General features: G+C 34.8%; 1 protein-coding gene across 2 annotated transcripts; it reads left to right on the top strand.

Moving 5' to 3' along the window:
- The first annotated feature begins 13175 nt into the window (after nucleotides 1–13175).
- LOC141600207 (nuclear pore complex protein NUP85) lies at nucleotides 13176–21924 on the top strand. 2 transcript variants are annotated; one of them, XM_074420391.1, is made up of 18 exons: nucleotides 13176–13674; nucleotides 14921–15023; nucleotides 15146–15256; nucleotides 15374–15457; nucleotides 15575–15646; nucleotides 16001–16057; nucleotides 16937–17056; nucleotides 17157–17357; nucleotides 17450–17560; nucleotides 17723–17760; nucleotides 18214–18370; nucleotides 18959–19060; nucleotides 19169–19225; nucleotides 19306–19452; nucleotides 19592–19662; nucleotides 19878–19965; nucleotides 20046–20102; nucleotides 21280–21924. In XM_074420391.1, exons 1-18 carry the CDS (start codon nucleotides 13325–13327, stop codon nucleotides 21475–21477), a joined length of 2124 nt encoding a protein of 707 aa, XP_074276492.1. In that variant the 5' UTR covers nucleotides 13176–13324; the 3' UTR covers nucleotides 21478–21924. The 2 variants fall into 2 exon arrangements, with proteins under 2 accessions (XP_074276492.1, XP_074276491.1); XM_074420390.1 differs by having other exon boundaries at nucleotides 13238–13674; nucleotides 15374–15478.
- The last annotated feature ends 1732 nt before the right edge of the window (nucleotides 21925–23656 follow it).

Here is a 23656-nt window from a genome sequence, read left to right as displayed (position 1 = left end):
CTACGGATTCTTGTCACCTGAAGTGTTATCCCTAAAGGTGCTTGGATACACATACAGAGATCACATCGATAAAATTGCTCAACGGTTGAGGATGCCCAAAAGCCTATGGTTTGCCCCATACAATGAGAATCGGTATGTATAGTACTTTATTATAAAGAATCACTATTCATTTATTAATACGCTTATATGAACTGACAGTTCAATTTTCAATATTTCATAGCAAGCATTGGCTGCTAACGACAATCAATGTGAGAAAACGCATAGTGTATTGGATTGACTCTTGCGGACATAGTCCCACTAAGAAATTTGTAAAGATGATAACTAAGTAAGTTTACAACCTTACATTATAATGTCATTTGTTATTGTATGACCTTTGAAGACTAGGCTCCTTTTAATGTCCCATCAATATTACTGAGCCAAATGCTAATTATAATTTCCTGTATATATTTATGAATTAGTGTGTTTCGAGCAATTGGAGCATCAAGTCCAACTATTGTGCGGATAATAGTAAGTGTATTCTTAGTAATTACTCATATCATTTAATTTATGTTTATGCGAGAGGTTGATCTAATTTAGCTTATTTGTATGTGATTTATATAATAGTCTCCTATACAACCAGACGACAGACAATGCGCCTTTTACTATTGTCGGTCCATGTGGGAGATTATCACCCGAAAATATACCAGCATAGAGTCACCGGTTAGTGTGTTTTAATAACTATTTCAAATATAACTTGGGTTTAATTCTGTGTAATATTTCACTTATTCTGTCTATTTTGATTAAGTATATTTTGATTTGTAGTTCTCACTTTCAATCAACAACAAAGACCCAACCTATTCGAAGGAAGACATCGCCGACATGAGAAATAAGTGGGCCACTTATTTTCTTTCATTAACAGATGGTCAATAGTCCGCTAATTATGTATGTGTGTATTTAGAGCCATGTGTATTTAGTTTTGGTCACCCTGTTTATAATATTTTGATGCTGGGTTGAATAGATCAATCTGTGTAATATTCTGATGATGCAGGATTGAATTTTGCAATGCTCTACCGCTGAAATGCTATTTTGCAGTAGCATTTCAAAGCGGAACTCTCATCGCAAAAATTAGCATTTTATTCTTTGGAACTGCTAAAACAATTTATTTTAAAAATATTTATAAATTCGATTACGGTTAAAAATAAAACCGTGGTCAATAAATACTTGGGTGTATTTTGTGTCCTTTGCAGGATTTAAGCTCATTTGTGCATTTATGAGCCAAACTCGCTAATTAATGGAGAAGGATGAAGCTTGGAAGAATTTAAGCGAACTTGTGATAGCGAGGATCGAGGATTCTACTTCTTGTCTATTGCCATACTACGCGAGTCCATCGATAATGCTTTTAATTGATCAACCACAAGAATTTAAGTCGACACAGTGACCGTACTGGAAGACATTTCAAACATGTCACTCGATTTTCAAGAGCCGGGTCATTCAGCCTATAATAGAATGTCGATCGACATTACTTCCTCAAGCTTTTCCATCCGACTTACCTCAGCTGGTTACACGCTATTTGCTGCCATTGTCTTCTTGCCTTTAGCATGAAGTCGTCTTTCTTCATCAGCCATGTCGAGCAGCCTTATTTCCGACCTCGGTAATGCAGCAATAATTAACTTGTTTCACCATAGCAGCCACTGAGATGCTCATCCGCCATTGCCGAAACTTCGTCATCTCTCTCGCCCTTCACTCGAATCACCATCATCATTTATACCCTTATCCGACATTGCAGACATATTCGTCCTTCTCCATGGCAGCCTAGTCCGAGTTTTGTAGTCCTCAATATAGTAGCTATGTCGTCCTAAGTTCTATAGCCATGTCGTTTTATAGCAGCTATGTCGTCCTAAGTTCTATATCCATGTCGTTCGACCAGCCCTTTATGGTCGTTCGACCAGATTTCCTTTGTTTTTGATTTGCGTGACACAGGACACAACTTTGGGAAGTAAAGTTGGCTAAGTCGTCCGACTTCAGCAGGCTAGTTGGCCGACTAATCACCAAGTCGTCCTACACCAAGAAGGAAGTCGATCGACTTCAGCTTATATTTTGCTAGACTTCAGCATGTTTACATGTTTTATCACTTAAGTCTTTTGTTTTACTTTCTTGGTGGGCTTGGACAATATAAGCTCTTGTAAACTTTGTTTAGGGCATCTCGTTTTCATTTGGAAAAACTAAATTACGTTGCTTTCTTCTAAAGTTTTTAGATCTAGATTATTTCTCTTTCTCTATCACTCATACTCAATTTCCAATCGGTAATTTTAATTCCTCTTTTCCCTTAATTCTTCTTTGTTAATTTTATTTATATCTCTTTTATTATTATTAGTTTAATTTATGTTGTTTAATTTCCGAATTAATTTCATTATGAATTCTTTCCCTTTATCGTCTTATTCAATTATTATTGTTTTAAATTTCATTATGAGTAGCTAAACCCCTTTTGCTAGGATTTAGGGGAGCCATGGATTGAGACGGTCTTAATTGGGTAATTAGATTGGTCGATATAATTGGTCTATGTTGTTAATTGTGACATTTAATTGCAATTTGGTTAGTTAATGCACATAATTAATTAGATTGAATTGGTAAACCCCGACCTAAGATCGAGAGCCTGGAAAGGGTTAGACCTGTCACACACATTAGAGTGCCTAGTAAGTTGCGAGAGCCTGCTAGAAGCATTCTAGGGAGAATAGCGGACCGAGAGGACCTTTTCACTGCCCTATATACCGATAATTGAGACTGACCTATGACCCTACCTATGACCCGTAATAATCCATGGTGAACTGATGTCCTAGCTCCTTTCCCTTATTTTTATCTCGACTCAATTTCTCTTTCTAATCCTTTTATTTATTTGCTTTTAGTTTAGTAAAACAATTCAAACAAACCCCGCTGGTTACTCAGATAGACTTAAATTGACAATTAGATTGCAAATAGCCTCCCTCTGGATACGATCCCGACTTCCTTAGCTATATTAGTTAGAGACCAGTTGGTTTATTTTTGATAGGTTGCGATAGCCGTATCAATGCTACGACCAAAAATATAATATAACGAAATAAAACCTTTGTCGAATTCATGACATTTAAAACGATTTAATAAGCATAAACCGTTGTCATATTTAATATTTTACAACGGTTTTTTCCCACTAAAACCGTTGTCATAGGTTTCCGTAGAGCATTCCAACTACTACCACGGTTTCAATATTATAGATAACGGTTTTTGAACTGTTCTTAATATTGTATTACGGTTATTTGAACCCGTTATTTACATTTCATAACGGTTCCGCTTTTTTAACAACCGTGGTCACAAAATTACAACGGTCGATGTAATAACGGTTCCGTGTTTTGTATTACAACGGTATATCACCTTATCTAATCGTTGTTGCACCTATTATTTGGCGTAGTGATTAAAAGGTGAGGAGTAGCATAACCACTTTAGATACACATTACTCCGTGATTATTAAGCTTTCAGTTGATAATTCAATAAATATACTTTTGTACAAAAATTTCACATGAGATTTAAATTCATTTGAAAAGTCTGATTTTATATTTTTAATATAATTAGTACATAAATTACGAGTATAGAATTAAATTATTACAAATTTTGTAAAACAAAAAATTTACAAATTAAGCTTCCATTTGATAATTCAATACAGAATTTTTTGTATAAAAATTTCATATAAGATTTAAACTTACTATTTTTAAACCCGTGAAATTCACGGGCTGTTTTATAGTCTGTGGTTACCTTTAAGCTAATACTCCATATATTGTTAATAAACTTAGTCATATGAAAGTCGATATTATATAAATGTAAAACACAACAAATTGGAGTTGGTTATTTGTACAATTCGTATCCATATTATTTTAACTAAATGATAAGTTATGAGTTTAAGACATGACTAAGGTGTAGAGCTGTCAAATTTCGACCCAGCCCGACCTCATCCATTTTTTCCAGGGTTAAAACTCGAAAATTTCGAGCAGTAACCCGTTCGATCTGGAACCCAAAATGTTAAGTTAATTTAAGTGAAACCCGACACGAACACGTCGACCCGTTGAGTCAAAGGATAAATTAAAATAATTTTTATTAAAATATTATTTATTATATAATTATATAATATATTTCTAAAAATAATTAAAAAATAAAACATTTAATATGATTAAGATATTAATATTAAATATACTTTAATTTTTAAAAAATATTATTCCGATCTATATAACGCGTATTTCTTGTAGTGTTTGCCCCTAATAACCTGACCCGTAACCCGTATTACTCGACCTGTATTTGAACTCATCGTACCCATATAACTGACCCGTCCAACCCGTTTGAGATATATAAACAGCATAAAGGATATATAACTCCACTTAAATGCATGGTGTAAAAAATTATCGGGGAAAATAATCTCAAACGAAGCCCGCCCTTCTACCCTCGTATACACATTAAAAAGTTATCAAATAATAATAATAATAATAATAATAATAATAATAATAATAATAATAATAATAATAATAATAATAATAATAATAATAATAATAATAATAATAATAATAATAATAATAATAATAATAATAATAATAAATTATAGATTAAGACAACCTCGACTATGAAACTGTACATTTTTGTTAATAAAAAAAACGTTCAGTTTTATTATTAAATTAATAAAAAAAATTGTCTTTTTATTTAATGAGTTAAAAATTATAAAATAAGAGGGTCTCACACCATGAGACGGTCTATTTTTATAAAAAAAAATAATTATTCATTAAATGCTAACAAATAAGTTATCTTCCACATTATAGAACCGTCTCACGTTATAAGACCATCTTAACTTAATAATTACTGACAACCACAATAGCTGATAGAGTATTTTTTTCTTACCATTACTCTAGTTTGTAGATTTAACATGGTTAAGACTACGTTTGTTTTTGGGAAGAGTACCATCAATATAGGAATTTAAAATATATTCCGTAATTTCGGTTATAAATTAATTTTAGAATCATATATTACGTAATTTTGCTTATATAAATATATTTCGTAATTTTGCTTGAAAGAATATCTTATAGCTATAGACCTATAGTAAATTAGTTTATAATCTATTTTTTTTAATTGATTATCTGAACTTAAAATATTGGTGAATTTAGGCATTAATTGATAATGATAAATTTTGGTAAATAATGATATGTTTTATATTGCTTCTTTTATTGATTTAAGTGTTATGTTAAACTTTTTTTTTCCGTGATATGTGCTATGTTCAAATTACTCAAATAATTACAGAATGCCATGTAAGCATGACTGAAATATTAGCATGCCATGTGGCAGTAGATCTTATAAGATTAATATATATATACATATACATATATATATATATATATATATATATATATATATATAGGGTCAGGATCCGGTGAGAACCACTAAGATAATGAGAACTGTGAGAACCATCATTAAATCTCTACCAAATCTCGATTTGAAAGTTTAGGTGAATCATTTAGCCTTAAGTTAGTTTGTTCAAACACATTATTTGGTATAACTAAACAAAATTTATTGATTTTATTAACAAAATATAAACATAATGTACAAAAATACAATTAGGTATACTAAAATGATTATAGATGCACCAAAACGAATACTGGGTGCATGAAAATTTTTACATGCATGAAATTGATTACTAGGTGCATGAAAATAACGGGCTCTACATGCACGAAAACGAGTTCTAGGTGCATGAAAATTGTTAGATACGAGAAAATGGGTAGTCGGTGTATGAAAATTAATAAAATGTATTTCGCCTCGATTTGCGTCAATAATTTATAATGTTTGGACCAAGAAATATGTTTTCTAGCCATAAAATTCAATGCCGAATCCAAATATGTCATTATTTTTTTAAAAAAAATTCCGTAAGATGGAGTTCTCACGGTTCTCATTATCTTGATGGTTCTCATAGGATCCCAATTCTATATATATATATATATATATATATATATATATATATATATATATATATATATATATATATATATATATATATATATATATATATATAGAGCAAAGTTCTTCTAAGTCCTTTTTTTTGAGTCCATAAGTCCCTCCCACAACCCTTGGATCATGAATGGTGGAAGGTTGAGATTGAAAGCAGAAACACACTTAACACTAATTAATTTACTTCTCTCTCTAGTTTTAGTAATACTTTCACTAATTCATTATCATACACAATTAACACCATATTTTGTCTTATACTTCAAAGTTTATGAAAATTTTGTTAACATTTTTCCTGTTTCGGTCTTCTTTGTTTTTTTTTTTTCGAGACAAGTTTTCGACATTTTAGGATTTTACGAGTGTAATTCTAACAGGAAAAAGTGTAATTTTAAGGAATATTTTCGAGAATTTAGCGTTTTACAAGTTTAACTTCAATCTTTTCCGAGTGATTTTAACGAATAATATTTTGAATTTTTGTAATTTTATCACAAGTTATTGTAATTTAGCATTTTACGAGTGTTATTTTAATGACAAAAAGTGTTATTTTAGTCCAAGTAAGTGTAATTTCAGTCCAATGAGATTGTTATTTTTAGTCAAGGAGAATGTAATTTTAGTCCAGAGAAGTGTAACTTTAGTCCAGAAAAAATATAATTTCAGTCCACTGATAATGTAATTTTAGTCCATTGAGAGTGTAACATTAGTCCAATGAGAATATGACCAAGTCCATGGAGAGTGTAACATTAGTCCAATAGTAGTAAGTGTAATTCTAGCAGAAAAAGTGTAATTCTAGCCGAAAAAAGTGTTATTGTAGCAGAAAAAAGTATAATTTTAACAGAAAAAAGTGTACTTTAGCGGAGAAAAGTGTAATTTTAACAGAAAAAAGTGTAATTCTAACAGAAAAAAGTGTAATTCTAACAACAAAAAGTGTAATTTTAGCAGAAAAAGTGTAATTTTAGCCGAAAAAAGTGTTATTCTACCAGAAAAAAGTATAATTTTAATGGAGAAAAGTGTAATTTTAACAGAAAAAAGTGTCATTCTAACAACAACAAAAAGTGTAATTCTAGCCGAAAAAAGTGTTATTCTAGTAGAAAAAAGTATAATTTTAACAGAAAAAAGTGTAATTTTAATGAAGAAAAGTGTAATTTTAACAGAAAAAAAGTGTAATTCTAACAGAAAAAAGTGTAATTCTAACAACGAAAAGTGTAATTTTAGCCGAAAAAAGTGTTATTCTAACAGAAAAAAGTGTAATTTTAACAGAAAAAAGTGTAATTCTAACAGAAAAAAGTGTAATTCTAACAACAAAAAGTGTTATTCTAACAACAACAAAAAGTGTAATTAACAAAAAAAAACACAAAAAAACTTGGATCTTTTCAAAAAAAAGAGATCTAAAATTTTAAAAAATAGACCTAAGTTCATACTATCACCCGAAAAAAAAAATGCATCTAAAAATGACAAGAAAAAAAAACGAAAAAACAAAACAAAAAAAAACTACCATAACAATGCAACCCCCACCCAGCACACTAATTTAAATAAAAAAAAAAAAAAACTTATCGTGACAGTGAAATGAAGAAGAGGAATGAGAAAAACAAAACAAAAAAACAACCACCATAACAACACAATACATCCCACCACCCAGCACACTAATTTAAAAAAAAAAAAAAAAAAAAAAAAAATTGACAGATCTGAAATTCGAAAAAGGAGGAAAAGAAAAGGGAGGGTGTGAGTGGATGTGTGGTAGTCGGGGTGAGGGACGGTCTGGGTCAGCGGTGAGAGGACATGGTGACGTGGGTCAGAGGTGAGGTTGGTCGTTGATGGTGGCGTGGGTTAGAGGAGAGGCGGAAGAATAGGGCGGCATCAGGTGTGGGTGTTGTTGTGGTGTGTGGTCGTCGTGGGGGGAGGTGTTTGACGCGGCAGAGAAAAAGAAAGGAGAAGGTGGTGGTTGGTGGGCGGCGGGTAGGCGGTGTGGCACAGTGGCAGCGGGGTGGGAGAAAAGGGGGGGAAATTTTTGGATTTTTTTGTTTTTGAATTTATTTGGTTTTTTAGAGAGGAGAAGTTTTTGAGAGATAAAAAATGAGTGAAATTATGAGATATGAGAGAGAAGTGGTGTTTGGAAAAGTATATATATTAAATTAGTAGTTAATTAGGAAGAGTTAGTGATTAATTAGTATAGGTAGTGAGAGAGTGGGTTTAATGAGCTTTAATCCCTTCTTTTTTGCTTTCAATCTCAACCCTCCATCTTCCTCATCCAATGGCTCTAAAGGGAACTTATGGACTCAAATGTAAGAGGTGGACTCTTTTGATGTTTACACTATATATATATATATATATATATATATATATATATATATATATATATATATATATATATATATAATGATAATGATTTGAAAAAGTCTGATATTGCTCTTTCATGTGCACGATTTACTTAATCATGGACAAGTTTTTCACAATTATCCTTCTCTTTTTTCCATCTACCATCACCCATCCTTTCTCCTCTTCCTTTAGAAAAAATCACACACCATCCATCCACCACCTCAACCACTGCTAACACCTGCTATTGTCATGCCTGACGTCCTTCTTCCCTGTCACCGCCTCGCCACAACCACTTCCTCCTTGTCTCTATCGCTTTCCCAACAAACCCATATTGGAACAATCAAATTCGAATTAAAGAAATACAACTAAAACAAATTCTAATTGAGAAAATACAATCAAATTTTTTTTTAATAAAATAATCAATCATTGTGCTAATACAATTGCTGTAAACTACTCTTATATACTTAATAAGCGAGGAAGTGGTGTTTGACCCCCGTAACTTTGTGCAATTGTGAAATTAACTCCCACAACTTTCAATTGGAGTAATTTATCCCCATAAGTTTCACACAAGGTGCAATCAAACCCAATAAAAAATCTCACCAAAATATCATTATATACCAATAGTTATACCAATACGTATATGTATTACATACTAAAATCATACGTATTACATACTAAAACCATTTTTTTCCATACGTATGTAATTCAGTATCATTTTTTTTTTTGAAAAAAAACCATTAACAATTTTATGCGAATTTTTTTGAAATGTTGAAAAATAGAAATATTTGAATATTTTTTTACCCTTTTATTATATTTTTTTGTCATGAAAATCTTTTATTCCGACTTCTGATTTTAACACAACTACCTAACAAAAATATTTTGCAATTGAAAATTTTTTACAAAAATTTTTAAAAAACATAGTTGAAAAAAAAATCTGTACTTTATATAAAAATAATAAATTGTTTGATTTTCGTAAAGTACTTTAATTTTTTTTATCTAATTTATGCTATTTTTTTATTAATTTTTTTGTAAACTTTTATTTTGTATTTTTCATAAAAAAAAACCATTTTTACTTTTTTTATATGATAAATTGAATTTCTCGTGAGATTTTGATAAAGGGATTTAATTTCACTTATTATGTAAGTTATGCACAAATATTATCCTACAACCAGTTGTATATTAGCATTATACAACTGGTCTAATCCAACCCCACATTAAAAAAAAAAATACCAAAATAAAACGTTAAACCAGATCCCTCTTTAGAAAACTTTCACCGTTCTCCTATTCTTCATATAATGAAAAACAATAAACAATTAACAGTACCATAAAAAGAAAAAAAAATGTTTTTAACAGTATTTTAAGCTAAATTTCTACATCAATTTGCATATTAATATGTATTTTTTGGGAAAATTTTGAGATCTCGAGTTTTGTAAGATACATTCTGAGCTTTCGAGTAAACTTCTTGAGCTCTGAATTTTCTTTAGCCTTATATTTTTTTTGAGTTTATAAGTAAAGGTTTCGAGTTTTTTAAGATATATTCCGAGCTTGCGAGTAAGTTTTTCGAGCTCGATAAGAAACTTTTCGAGCTCGGTAAGAAACTTTACGAGCTGTGTAAGAAATATTATGAGCTTACAAACAAATTTTTCAAGTTTCATATGTATCAAAGTGTAATGCTGTGAATTATTAATAAAGGAAATAGTCGAAATTGTCCATTAGATCTCACCTTATTTCTTCGTTTCTCCTTCTTCTTCTACCATTCTTTTACATTTCATTCTACACCTCCATCATCATCTGGTCATTATCATCCCGTCTCCATCACCGGTCTACTGCTAATTGTCCATTAAATCTTTGATTTTGTTTAGAGATAGAGAATTAAATAGTCGAAATAATGATATTAAGGGAGAAGATGATTGAGTAATTATATATATTTGAGAAGCAGTTAGAAAAATATGGAGAATACTGAGAGGAGAGGAGTGATCTAATGGACGTTGAATTTGTGTTTTAGGTTACAACAATAAGCAATTATAATAACACTATACAACCGGAGGTATAGTCTATTAATTGTAAGTTATGGGGCCTAAACACTCCAATTGAAAATTGGGGGGGGGGGGGGGGTTAATTTCACAATTGTACAAAGTTATGGAGGTCAATCACCACTTTTCTTCTCCTTTTCATAAGCTATTATGTATGTGCAACTGTGCAAGAATGAATGGTTGACGCCATGAGTGAATTCATTAGCCAGATTTTGGCCGTGCAATCGAGGTCTATCATTTAATAAATTAATAGAATCTAAGGGGGCGTTTGGTTCGGGGGCTTTAGGTAAGGGAAAGAGAATCAAATGGGACGATTCCATTTGTTATTGTTTGTTTGACACAATCAAAGGGTAACCCATACCCTCCCTTAACCCCAAAACCATACTCACCCATACCCCTCCACCCCCCCGGTAACCCCATAACCCCCTTTCCCTTCTACTCCCTTCCACCACTGCCACCAACCGTCAACCACTTCCACCAACACCCACCATCAACCACTTCCACCAACACAACCACCATCGACGACGTCGGCGGTCCCTCATTTCGGCCCACTCACCAACGCTCCACGCCACCCTTGCTTTCCATTCGGACCCACATCCCCAACCACTAAACACCACACCAACACCTTCAAATTTCAATAACTTTCCCACCCCACCGAAACTCCCTTCCTCGCCGGTAACCTCTCTTCCCCAACACCAGATCTTGTATTTATTAGGGTGAGGGAGGAGTTTCGTGGGTGATGTCTTATTTTTAATTGTTTGTGATGCTTTGGGTTTTAGTGTCCGACAAGGGATAGGGGAACAGCGAGGTGGTTGTCGGTGAGAAAATGACGGTGGGCCGTCGGCGACGCTACTGTTGGTGGTCTCGGCGTGGGTAGTGGTGACAGGTGGTGCGTGATGACGGTGGCAGGTGGTGGAGTTAGTTTTAATGGTGACGATTCCCTTTCTCTTTAATATCCAACCAAACAATAAAGGATATTAGGGGTGATCCCATACCTTTCCCCTTCTTACCCTTTCTTGATTTCATTCTCTTACCCTTTCCCGTACCAAACGCCCCTAAGTCGTAATCTACGTATTACGATTAATTAACTTGATTGTTATGATACGAGAATCATAATTATTAGGATTTTGAAGGAGAAGTTATTGCGTTATAAAATAATCCTAATTAATTTGTGTCATTTAATTGATATGCTTGTAAAGTTGAAAATGGAATTATTATTTGATTAATATGAGATTTAAGATGTGTATAATTGATTAATTTTACTAAGACTTTGATTAATTTTTGAGTGGAAGAAAAAAGAGGGAAAAGAGAGAATTTTTAGAAGAGTAGATGATGAAACTTATGGAAAAAAGTCAAATAAATAAGTAAATCCAGTACATAAAAGAGCAAGTACGTTTATAAATATAATTAATACACAAATTACGAGTATAGAATTAAATTACTGCAAAATTTGTAAAATATTCAATCCCGTGCAATTTTTCACGTGTTTAAAACTAGTTATGACAAATCAATCAATCAATACTATATATTAAATCTACAAACCAAGGGACTTCCATGTAATTAAAGAAAGTTATACAAATTAATTATACTATATAGTTTTAAATCAATAGCACCGTGTGATGGACCCGATTAAGGGATCTCAATGCAAATATTATATAGTTTAGGTTAAAATTAAATTATATATAACCTTGGTAATTTTCCTAAACATGGTCAATTTCCTTAAAATAAAATAATTAATTAAGAGGGTCAATTTCCTTAACATAAAATAATTAATTAGTATAAACATGCACACTGATGGTATTAATTATTATCATCATAAAATTATATATTAAATTTAAAATCTATGCAATTTTATTAAATTTTATAGTTTATTAGATGTATAGAGATGTTAATTATTTAACATACAAAAATATAATAAGTAGGTTATAAATAATTCAAGTTAGATTCCATAATATATAATATTGCATAATTCTTTCGATTTGATTTAATGCATTTATGTAATATATTTATATAAATATATAATCCTCTTAAAATTGCATGCCTAAGAAGTAAAAGTAATTTCGTCAGTAAAGAAAAGAATTATAGTAACATTGGATATAGTTATATGATAGTAATCACTCATTTGAATAGTAAAAGTAACAATATTATCAATGAGATTAGTTAGAGTGGTAGAAACAACAACGGAAGTAGTGGAATAATCAATATTAATGCGGCAATAGTGAAAGCAACAATAATTACGGCGGGAGTAGTGAAATTATCAATATTAATGCGGCAGTAGTGACAATAACAATATTATGGCGGGAGTAGTGAAAGTAACAATGATTACGAGCAAGTAGTGAAATGTTATTACTATTGTTTCATTAATAAGAGTAAAATATTAATAGCGGGAGTAGTGAATTTGTCTCAAAATTTATTTCATCGTAATTTTATGATATGTTATAAAAAATACATTAATGATAAATTTATGGGTTATGCAAGTAATTTTATTTAATGAAAAAAAAATTAATGGTGAGTAGAGGTAGTCCGGGTAAAGCCGGGCACCAATACTAGTTGACAATAACACCAGAAAGAAAAGAACCACGTGGCAGCGCTCAGAGAATCCAATAGAATCCAATTTAATCAAGCAGGGCGCAAAATACAGTGCTCCGTATAATATTGACATGTATACAGTACTACAGTTTAGTCCATCAATTGGTCTCCTTTGTGACGGGTTACTATTTGTGCCGGATATTTTGTGAGTTAAAATGGTAACAAAATTTGTTAGTGGAGAAAGGGGACCACATAAATAGTGTTGCAGAGAGAGAAAAAGTGGGTACTAAAATGGTATCCGTCACTCAAAATGACGGATATGTGCCGTCACAAACAAGAATTTGTGTTAGTCCATTAATCCGTAGTCCGTTCTGAAGTGTTAAATTGAGTCGACTAATTTGTCGTCGCTTAAACCCCCAAATTGAAAAACCCTAATCAACCCCACCACCATCCTTCCGGCGAAAATGCCGCCGACACCATCTTCACATTCCGAAGAGAGCCTCTCCCTCATCCCGTTTCCAGCGCAACAAGCACCGCAGCAACCACCAGTATACCCTCTCCACCACTCTCTCTCCTCCCCTATCTCCCGCATCGCCCTTAACTGGTCTCACGGCAACACTCTCCGCGTCTCCCTCTTCAGCTCCGGCGATGGCGGAGAAGTTGTTCAAGTGCGCCATAGTGGAGGCGGCAATGACGGTGTTGCTGATGATGATGCGCAGTGCCGCAGAATCGTTTATGGCTCGGTTTCGCCTTTTGCTCTTCTTCAGGGTCATAAGAATTCTGCCGCCTCCGGAGTTTTGTCCCACGTCCACTGGTATCTTCATTTGCTTTCTTATTTAATTTAGTTTTCGAATACTTGTTTGAATACTCGTATTTGATTATTCATTTAGAACTCACAGCTGTGAATTTAACGTATGCTTAATACTACCTTACCCTGCACCTCGCAAATTGCAGGAATAGTTCTAATGTACACAACCTTAACTGTCTAATTGTCGTTTCCAGATAACCTACATTCATAGTTGCGTTCCGAATTGTCTCGAGTGGCTACTACTTCACAATAAAAATAACAGAATTCACTTTGGCTACCTCTTTTGAAACTGTGTGGTGAATGCTGATGTGTGCTTGCGTTTCTATCCTCCTTACCCTGCAATTGGTGGGAGCAATTGAGGCACTGGGGTAATGTTCTAGTTGAATCATACTATCTTCAAAAATTGTGGCCGTCATGGATAAGGGATTCGATTACTTGTAACTATAACAACTTTGATAATGGCTTTGAGATAGAAACGGCCATCTATTGGAAAGTTCTTATTTTGCTTATGTAGTTTGCTTTGCAATTTACTACTGATGTGGTGGAACACTGATGAAGTCATCATTTTGATTTAAGAATTGGAAAGTGTCATTTTTTTCCTATGGAATATGTTCCCAAAAGAGGATTTATAAAACGGATACAGAAGGGAGGACATAGTAATAAGGATAGTGGCAAAGTAGCTCGAAGAAGTGGTCTTTCAATTGGTACTTGGTAGCCATACCTTGTGGTAAGCTAAAAGTAAAGGTAAGCGGATGGTTTAAGGTACTGCCACAGATTTTGACAGTGATTTATTGGTTGACATGTGTAATAATTTAAACATAGACTTTTTTAAAACCCTGAGGAAGCAACTGGAATATGTTATATTGGTACATAAAGTGTTAGTTTCGGGTGTATTGTCGCATATTCCTGAGTGTTCCCTTGTACTTGTCCTATTTCACAGGGCTCTGTCGAAGTTAACTTTTAGGGTACTTTAGACATAAATTCAGTTAAATTAGTGACTCATGGGGTATTAGTTTTTGAAAGGCGAATTAGATTTGGTTGGCGATTCTGTTCATGTTTAAACATAATTATTCTGTTTTGTAGGCTTTTTGCTGTCTCCTAAGGTTTAAATTGGCTCCTTTAGGCATTGCTCTGTTTAATGTCCCTACATGTTTATTGATCCCTATTAACTGTTACATGTTAGTTACCGACATTTGTGTCATTTTTTTTCTTAAAATCTGAAGTCATCATTGATAACAATGGCGATGATTAGGTGGGATTCTGTCATGGAGTATTCCAAGGAGATCAATTCACTACTTTATACGACAAAGTTGGTGGCTAGTACGACCATTGATGAGCCAAGAACACTTGTAATGGTAATAATGTTGTGTTGTTCTATATAGTCATGTGCTATTCATATCAGCTTAACATACACAAGAATCAGGCTCCTTGTTGAATATTAGTGCACTATTGCTATCTTATCCAATTAATTTCTTAGGTAGATGAGGAACGGACCAGCTTAAAGGCAGCATGGGAGTTGCTAGAAATATTTTATGCAGACAAGCAATCTCAAGCTTGGCTTCCTGAACGTCTTGTTGATTGGTTAGCTGTAAATATCTTCATTTGGCTTTGTTTTGTATCTTCAACATTTTTTATATCAGCACCTTCACTTGTGTGCTTCATGTATGCTGTCTGCTGATTGTTTGTTTTTACTTGTTTGTGTCAGGACAATGATAGTCTATTTTCTGAATCTCAACCTACAGTGTATTCCAAACTTGTAGATTTGCAACTAGACCTCCTGCACATACAAGTAATTTTTTTCATTGAAATGGTTGAATTTCTTTTTATCCTTCTCCTTCCTTCAATGAGTAAAATGTATTTAGATAGAATATTCTGAATCTGTCTCTTGGCATATATTGTTACGCAGGTAGTTGAGGATGATCCAAAGTATTGGGATTGTTTGTCATCCGCGCTAGCTGTCGGCTGGCTGGATATTGTGGTATGTAATTGGGTGATAATAGAATTAACATTATCCCGGTGCCTCAATGGTTCCCGCAAATTTCAGGATAAGAGGGGTGTCGGATGTACGCAACCTTACCCTTGTGTTAGCAATACAAAGAGGCTGTTTACAAGTGACCCGAGATGAAAATTGCATCAAATGAGGGCTACTTTACAATAGAAAGAAGCGCATCCACTTTAGTGAGCCATTTTGCTTTATTCCATCTTAATCCAGAACAAAAGAGTAATGAGTCTTTGGCTCCATTGGAGATGGAAACAATTAACATTACAGAAAAGTTCCTATAATATGAATTGATGTATGGTGTATATTGAAATCCCCAGTTTCTTACTTCAGGTAAAATTACTGCGCTTGCACGGGTCTTATCAACTTGATCAACTTGGTAGACGTGAGGTATGGAAGCCAATTACTTTTCTGTGTACAAATTACCACGTTTGAGTTTGCTAGTGTTGCTAGAAGCACTTCTTTGATCCAGTTAACTTATGGCGTCACCTTTTGAAGTTATTAGCAGCTGTTATTTCTTTTTAGCATCGAATGCTACTTATGTTTATGCTTTTCCTGTTATGTCAAGCTTATCATGCATTTTCTTCTTTTCTATGATGAGTGGGTTGGGGACTATCTAGGTTTATGCGGTTGTTGTTTAGGGTTATGAAAGTTTGCTCAAGTCTCCTGTATTAATGTGGTTAAGCCCTGGGGTGTTGCCTTTTAAAGAATTTGCATATAAGATATGATACTTCACTCTCCAGACTTTCATTTCTGCGAGAATATTTGTTCTCTAGAGTCTAGATGGTTTAGAGTCCTAGTGTTTAGACTATTAGGTCCCATTAGGAGGAAGGGGCATACATAACTATGGCCCTATGAGAGTCTTCTTTGCTGCTAAAGAAGTAATATGACAGCTGTATGTTTGATTCTTTAATCCTTAGGGGCTAGGCTATCCTTTGACGTAATGTTTTTATGGTGTTTAGTAATTCTGCTATCGACTATTTGCTTGATGTGGGAAGAATGTTCTATGTGTAGCCCATTTATCATTTTATCGTAGACTTACAGATCTTCATGCGAAATGTCTATAATATCCCTTCTAATGTTATGTGTGCATTTATTTTTGCTGAGACCCTGCACTAATATTGGCGGATCTCATCTATGTCTTTATGGTATATCTTATCAGTATTATTAATTTTTTTTGCCTTCTTTCTATTGGCACAATCTTTCATGTCATCCTGGTTTTAAGAATTCATCAATTGATCTTCTTTCTGTATTGTTTTTTGTGAACAGACAGAAAATGGGCTTGTTGAAGCAGTTGTTGTTCTTGTCTCAATAATGCCTCGTTTACGTCCTGAATTGGCATCAGGAAGATTAGGGGACTGCTACAAAAATAGAAGCGATTTCATGAAGGTATATTTACACATACTTGAGACATGTTCTATTCTTAGCTACTTGTTTGGTGAATATATAACATGGTTTATCATTATACTAAATTTCTGTGAATGCTTAGGCTTGGGAGACGTGGCGTGCACGAGTTACTAAATTGGAATGCAGTGCTTTCTGGGTAGACTGTGATCATCAGCAGTCCAGAGAAGGTTTGAGGAAAATGTTACAGATCTTGCTGGGAAACACTGATCACATTGCAGCTATGACATGCCACTGGGTTGAACTTTACGTAGCTCACTTACTTTACATCAGGCCATTCACAGTGGTTAGTGATGCATACCAACCAGTGCTCATTGTGAACTTAACTGTCAATTGGAATGCTTTAACTTTTTTTGTTATCATTTCTTTTGGGAACAGGGATTGGAAAGTATGCACAGCCTAGCACAGAAATGCATCCAATTAAAGCCTGTAACCTCTCTTCATTGCTTGATGGGTATTCTTGGTGGAATTCTTGGAGAAAACACTGAGGTGAGGCATGTGGTGTTCCTTTCATTTATATACAATTTGCCCTGTGGTTTCTTTGCACTTTTGAATGCATCTAGACAAAAATACCTGGAGTAGGGAGACATAGAAAGAGGATGAATTTTTTTTCAGGTCCTTGCTAATCACTATGTTCCCTGTTTGTTTCAGGTTGTGTTGGCTGAGTGCTCTAAAGCTTTTGGTCCATGGTGAGCAGCTAAGTGCATATTTTGTTTGTTCAAGATGACTTGACAATTGGCATGTGAGAAACATGGTTTACTATTATTTCCCTGATGTGTTCTGTAATGTCCTTCGCTATTGCTGGGATCTATGTTACTCTAACTTGGCTGCAAGTGTCGGACATGACATGGTGTCCGAGTGTCCGGCACAGTTATTTTCTGCAGGATTTTCAATTTGTTGGTCTAAAATGAAGTGTCAAAATGTCGTCCTGTGTTGGACACATGGCCAAAGTGAAGTGTCTAAGTAACATAGACTGGGATATATTCATGTTATTGTCTGAGTGTCTCATCAAAAAATGCTTTTATCTTTTCTTTCTCTTGTTTGTGATTTTGAGAAAGATGTTGGGATGGGCTAATTTGAACACATGAGAAATACTCTAAAAGTGATTTTCTTCTTGACAACCATTTTTGGCTTTTCGGTAGGATGGTGACCCATGCCATGGAATTGTTGACAGCTGGTAATGATCAGTCAGAAGTTCTTTTACGTGAAGTGCGTCATAACCTGGGGAATGTTAGTATTGAGGAACTCCATCGACTAGTCTATGCTCAAGTTCTTGCCTCTCATCAACTAACTTGGCAGGTATGCATTTTCTAGTAAATATGCTGATGTAAATCTTGAAAGCATTTTGTTTTCTACTTTTGAGTATTCCAGGATCTCTGTCTTGCTTTGATATCTTATGCTGATCACAATGAGATACTTGTTGACAATTGTGTAAATCTCTCTATAAATTATACTCCCTCCAATCCTCTATTTTCTTCCTCTTTAGTTTGGGCACAAGGATTAAGAAATGGAGTATTATATTGATAAAAAGTTGGGTGGGGTTTGATAATAGGAGAGAGGGATGAATAATTAAGAGTTAAATAATGAATTGTGGGCCACCAATATTAAAGTAATGAATAAAATAGGATTAAAAGAGTTGGGTGGGTGGGGTAATAGGAGAGAGGTATGAATAAAATAAGAGTAAAAAGTTACCAAAAATAGAAAGGGGAAGAAAACCTGAATAACCGTTTTAGGAAATAGGGAAGAATATGGCGAATTGGAGGGAGTAGATTATAAAATCAGCAATGAATTGGTGGCTGCTAAAATTATTTGTTTTGTTTGATTTCAAACACTTCCATGATGAAATGGCTGGCTTGCAATTCTAATTTTTGCCGGATGAATCCTTAGATTGCTCCAGTGTACTTGGCATCATGCACAAAGTCGGGACTGGGGTTGTTGGAGATCTTATTGTACAGGCAACCTGTACAATACAAGCAAGGGCTGCTAAAGGTGTGGTAAACAAGTGATAATTAACTGTCGTTGGTCCTGCACTTATTTATTACTCTCTTGTCTACATTTGCCTAATTGGCTTATCTTTGATATGTTTTGTTTGAAAAGAACCTAGAGATCTGCCGTTTGTATGAACTGGAAACCATCAGTGCAAATATCATGAAGGTACGGCAGTATTTAATTAATTTCGCATTTGTGATTTAACGATTTAATAAATCATGGCTATCATGTCCCTCTCCCCCCAGATTGCCGGTGTACATCTCTGGAAGCATGGTCGAAAAGGCTCTGGTATTTTCTGGCTTCAACAAGCTCAGGATGAAACCCGACTCCGCAAAATTGCTCAGCAGTTGTTTGATTATGTTGGAAGATCAATAACTGAGGAGAGTTTTAAGGTAGTAACATTTCGGTTGTGTTTGCATATTCTAAGAATGAGCTACTCTGCTTAAATATATTATTTGATGACATTATGACCCGTAACTTGATTTTGAGTCCAATAAGTGAAGTGCTTGTATTTGTGAGTACTCTTTGCAGGAATGGGAAGGATTAATAGAGCTATTGGGTTCTGACACTAGAACCGCCGGTGGTCTAGAGTTTCTGCACAAGTAAGATGATATTTTCATACTTTCCTTTAATATTATTACATTCAATTGATATATGCCTTTTTCTATTTTTTCCCACTGACGGAAATTAATTAATTAATTAATGAGTTTTTAGGTTATTTCTTGTATACAGTTTCTTCATATTTAAGTTTAATTCTTAATTAGTTAGACTCGTTACTCGTCATTTTATGTTTATGTTGTACCCTCTGATTCTTCAGGTACCGAGATTTCAAGAAATCCCTGCAGCAGGTTAGAGATGGGAAGGCAATAGATGCTGCTAGGAAAGCTGTGGAATCTCTCATACTGGTAGGTCTCTATTTTCTAATAATGTTTGGTTGTTCTTTCCGTTGTACTTTCACATTGACAATTTCTTCTTCTTTCGGCAGCTTATGCAAAATTCATCTACGCCTCAGCGATTTTGGCTGCCTCTTCTTTTTGATTCTGTAAGACATCTTATGAATTTGTTGATCTGTCTGCGATTTTGACACACAATGGCAAACACTTTCTTTTTGCTGATTTTTCTGGGTGGATGGGCTGGGAGGTGGGTGTGCAAAACTAAACTGCAAAATGGAGCAGTTAACTGTTCATTATTGGTTCGGGTTTTTTCACTAAATAGTTCAAACCAAATCTTTTATGCTTTTTTTAAAAATTTGTATTATCATAAATTTGAGCTCGGCTTTTTTTTATATGAAATAATTAGACTTCCATAATGGTAATTTCGAGTCTTATGATGTTTTTGTATAAGTTTGAATTTATTCATTAGGGTAATAAAATGAATTTATGGAGGGAAGTGTTATAAAAGGTAGCAAACACTTAACTGTATGTTTCCTGCAAACCTATGTCACTCAGACACGCCGACACGTGTCGGCGTGTCTGACACGAAATTTCTGAAATTTGTGGACACGCCGACACGGTCAACGGCGTGTCTTGACCAACATAATGGACACGACACGACACGTCAAAAAAGCCCTGCAAATCTTTTTATAAAGAAAAATAAAATAGAAACAGTAAAAAAAAAACCTATCAAAAAAGAAATAAATAAGAAAAAGATGCTGTGTAGTTGAAAACAATACTTCTGTTATGTAGGCACTTTAAGCACGTGAGACAGACAGACAGTACCCCACTATTGAATTAAAAAAAAGAAATAAAAAGGACACTTTGACAACTTGACGGTGCCCCACTATTAAATAAAAAAAAACTTATTTGATAGAAGCCCAAATCCACTAATTTCGAAACCCAAAAAAAATCAAAGACAAACCCTAATAATTGAAACACCAGCGCCGTCGCACGAGACACCAATGAAGAAGCTGTATCAACTTGCCGACATTGTTCATCAGAAACGAACTCATTCATAGAGAATAGTGCCATGTAAGTTGTCGTCTTATCGAAGCCTCCACCGTGTCAGTGTCGTGTCCGGCGAGGCTGTGTCAGACACGTGTCACGTGTCACGTGTCGACCACCGTGTCGTGTCCGACACGTGACACGCCACCTGACCGCCGTGTCGGAGTAACATAGCTGCAAACTGAAATTTCGTTTAACCTTGCATTCCCCTCCTGAGAGAAGTAGGAGGTGCTAAAATTTGTTTTGAGAGAGTTTATGGACATTTTTTTTGTTGTTCAGTTGAAGCTGCTTACATGGCGTGAGGGTCCTCTATTAGATGTATCTCAAACCAACCTGTTATTGAATAAGCTGCAAGAATTATCCATGGCAAGGCTACGCCCCGACTATGTAGAATCTGATCTTCCGCCTGAAGCCCTGAAGAGTGTCAGACTGGCTCTCGCTACCAATCTCGGGCGTGCTATCCTTGAAGAACAATGATACATTATGCAGGTTAGGAAGGCAATGCTCTGCCTCTAGTTTATGTACTGTACTGGTTGATGCTGGACTTCCCAAGGTCTATTTCGATTTTATGAGCAGTTCCGCGATCCCTATATTACAAAACAGGAGTAAAGACACTCGTACTCAGACGTGAGGTGATGAAGGTCTGACACGGGTGCGTATTTAAGAGTTGCACTCGGCTATTTTAAAGTCTCCTAATTTTGGCTTAAAATGAAATGTCAATGTATCATACATTGAAGATCCGAACATGGGGGCTTTATTCTGTATCATGTAGGTTGCGTTATCAGTGAATAACTTTGTTTAAAATATATGGCGTTGATGTAATTTTTAGGAACGTTTTCTGATTTAAGTAAAGCTCAGGCTTTATTTATGTACCGAGTATTTGGTTCATTACGTATTGATGTTGCCTCCATAACGTTACTATTCCTCCTTTTGTCGATCTTTGCACTCTAACCTCCTATTATCACAATGTGTACCCACAATCAACAAGGGTTGACCCTAATGGTAAAGAGTCCACCTCCTGTCCTTGAAGTCAGGGGTTCGATTCTCATTGAGATAAAATATAGTCCTGTTGATAGCTATCCGTAAACAACTAAACACCACTGTGTAAGTTGTAAGTCCTTAAAAAGGCCGGTGGTCTGCCCTGGCTTTGGACTGGATAAAGCCTATCCTTGAACCTAGACTTCTTTGTACCAAAAAAAACGTGTACCAACAACTTAAAAGATTCTACATCATCTATGATAATAAATTTTTTTTTAGGAAAAATTACAAATAACCACGTATTTACGTTTTTTTACAAATTACCACCACGTATTTATTTTTTTACAAATAACCCCCGAACTTTGATGTATACTCCCCAATCACCACCGTAACTTTACCCCGAGCATTATTTTTCTTAATTTCCAACTCATTAGGTGACGATTTACGCGAAATACCAAGATTACCCTAATTCAATTACACCGAGCTCCCTAAATCCCAAATCTCTTAGGGGGTGTTTGGTTGAGAGGTTTGGAATGGAATGGAATGAATTTTAGTCATTCTAGTGTTTGGTTGGGGTGTTTTGGAATGAAGTTAGAATCCTGATGGATTCTCATCCACCCCAACCCATTGGAATCCCATACCCACCTCCTCCCCATGGATTCAAACTCCATTCCTTCATGTTTATTTTTCTAATGAACCAAATATGTTTTGGAAGGTATGGAATTGGAACCCCATACTCCTATGGTTTCTCATTCCAATCCATTCCATTCCTAAGTAGTGAACCAAACGACCCCTTATTTCTCTTCCCCAATTCATTCATTCAATTTCCAGATTCTCATTCTTCCTTTATTTCTAATGCATCGGGCGCCATCACCAGAGCACCACAGAGCCACCAGAAGCCGCCACTGCTCCGTCCTGCTATCACCAAAACACAATCAGCCCATTTCAGCAACCGTCGAACAACTTTGATCCAGTCACCAATAGCAACACCCATTCTATCAATAAAATGACAGCCATCACCACTTATGCCTTCGTCAATCGCCGTCGATTTCTCGATGAACTAAGCGCTTCACCCGCACTAGCACCATCTCCGCCTCACTACAAGCACACGACCAGACCACCTCAATTGGTGGTTCACGCTCAACCCAGGACGCTAGCAGCGGCTCTCCCTCACAAGCTTATCAATTCTCACCCTCCATTTTCATCCTCCAACAACCATTAATACAAGCTTCATACCGAATTCGAGTTCGGGGCTCCAAGCTCAAGCTCACCTGGTACCACCATTGCATCCCACAACAATACAACTATACAAGTAATAAACACAGCCCACCCAAAACACCATTCAATCCAACATCATTGGAATTCGTCCCCATGAATGCGGCAATGCTAGCGAAAACGTCGGATGCTCCATTTCCTAAAGGAAGTAAAGTCACCCCATCAATAGTAGGGGACATTTTGAGAAGGGTTATAAGTTCTCCAATGAACAACAGAAGTAATCAGATGTTGTAATACCCACTAAATAAAACAGTACAGCAAGCCATGAACCAAGAACTAAGTATCCCAAAAAGGTGTAATTTTGACAATCACAGTAGAAAAATTTTATGTAATTGAAAAACCCACCTGAAGTACAATCTGGGTTTGCACTTAAGAAATCACAACTACTTTTATCAATTAACGA

This window comes from Silene latifolia, chromosome 9 (genome assembly GCF_048544455.1).
Source record: "Silene latifolia isolate original U9 population chromosome 9, ASM4854445v1, whole genome shotgun sequence".
NCBI lineage: Eukaryota > Viridiplantae > Streptophyta > Magnoliopsida > Caryophyllales > Caryophyllaceae > Silene > Silene latifolia.
The sequence above is the reverse complement of the archived record's forward strand: the minus strand, read 5'-3'. Positions and strand labels throughout refer to the sequence as shown.

Excerpts from the sequence above, each read along its gene's own strand:
- LOC141600207 (XM_074420390.1), top strand. The coding sequence starts at position 13,325 with ATGCCGCCGACACCATCTTCACATTCCGAAGAGAGCCTCTCCCTCATC. Across the intron at positions 15,479-15,574 it reads TAATTTTTTTCATTGAAATG|GTAGTTGAGGATGATCCAAA; the intron begins GTTGAATTTCTT and ends ATTGTTACGCAG. Across the intron at positions 17,761-18,213 it reads TCTAAAGCTTTTGGTCCATG|GATGGTGACCCATGCCATGG; the intron begins GTGAGCAGCTAA and ends GCTTTTCGGTAG.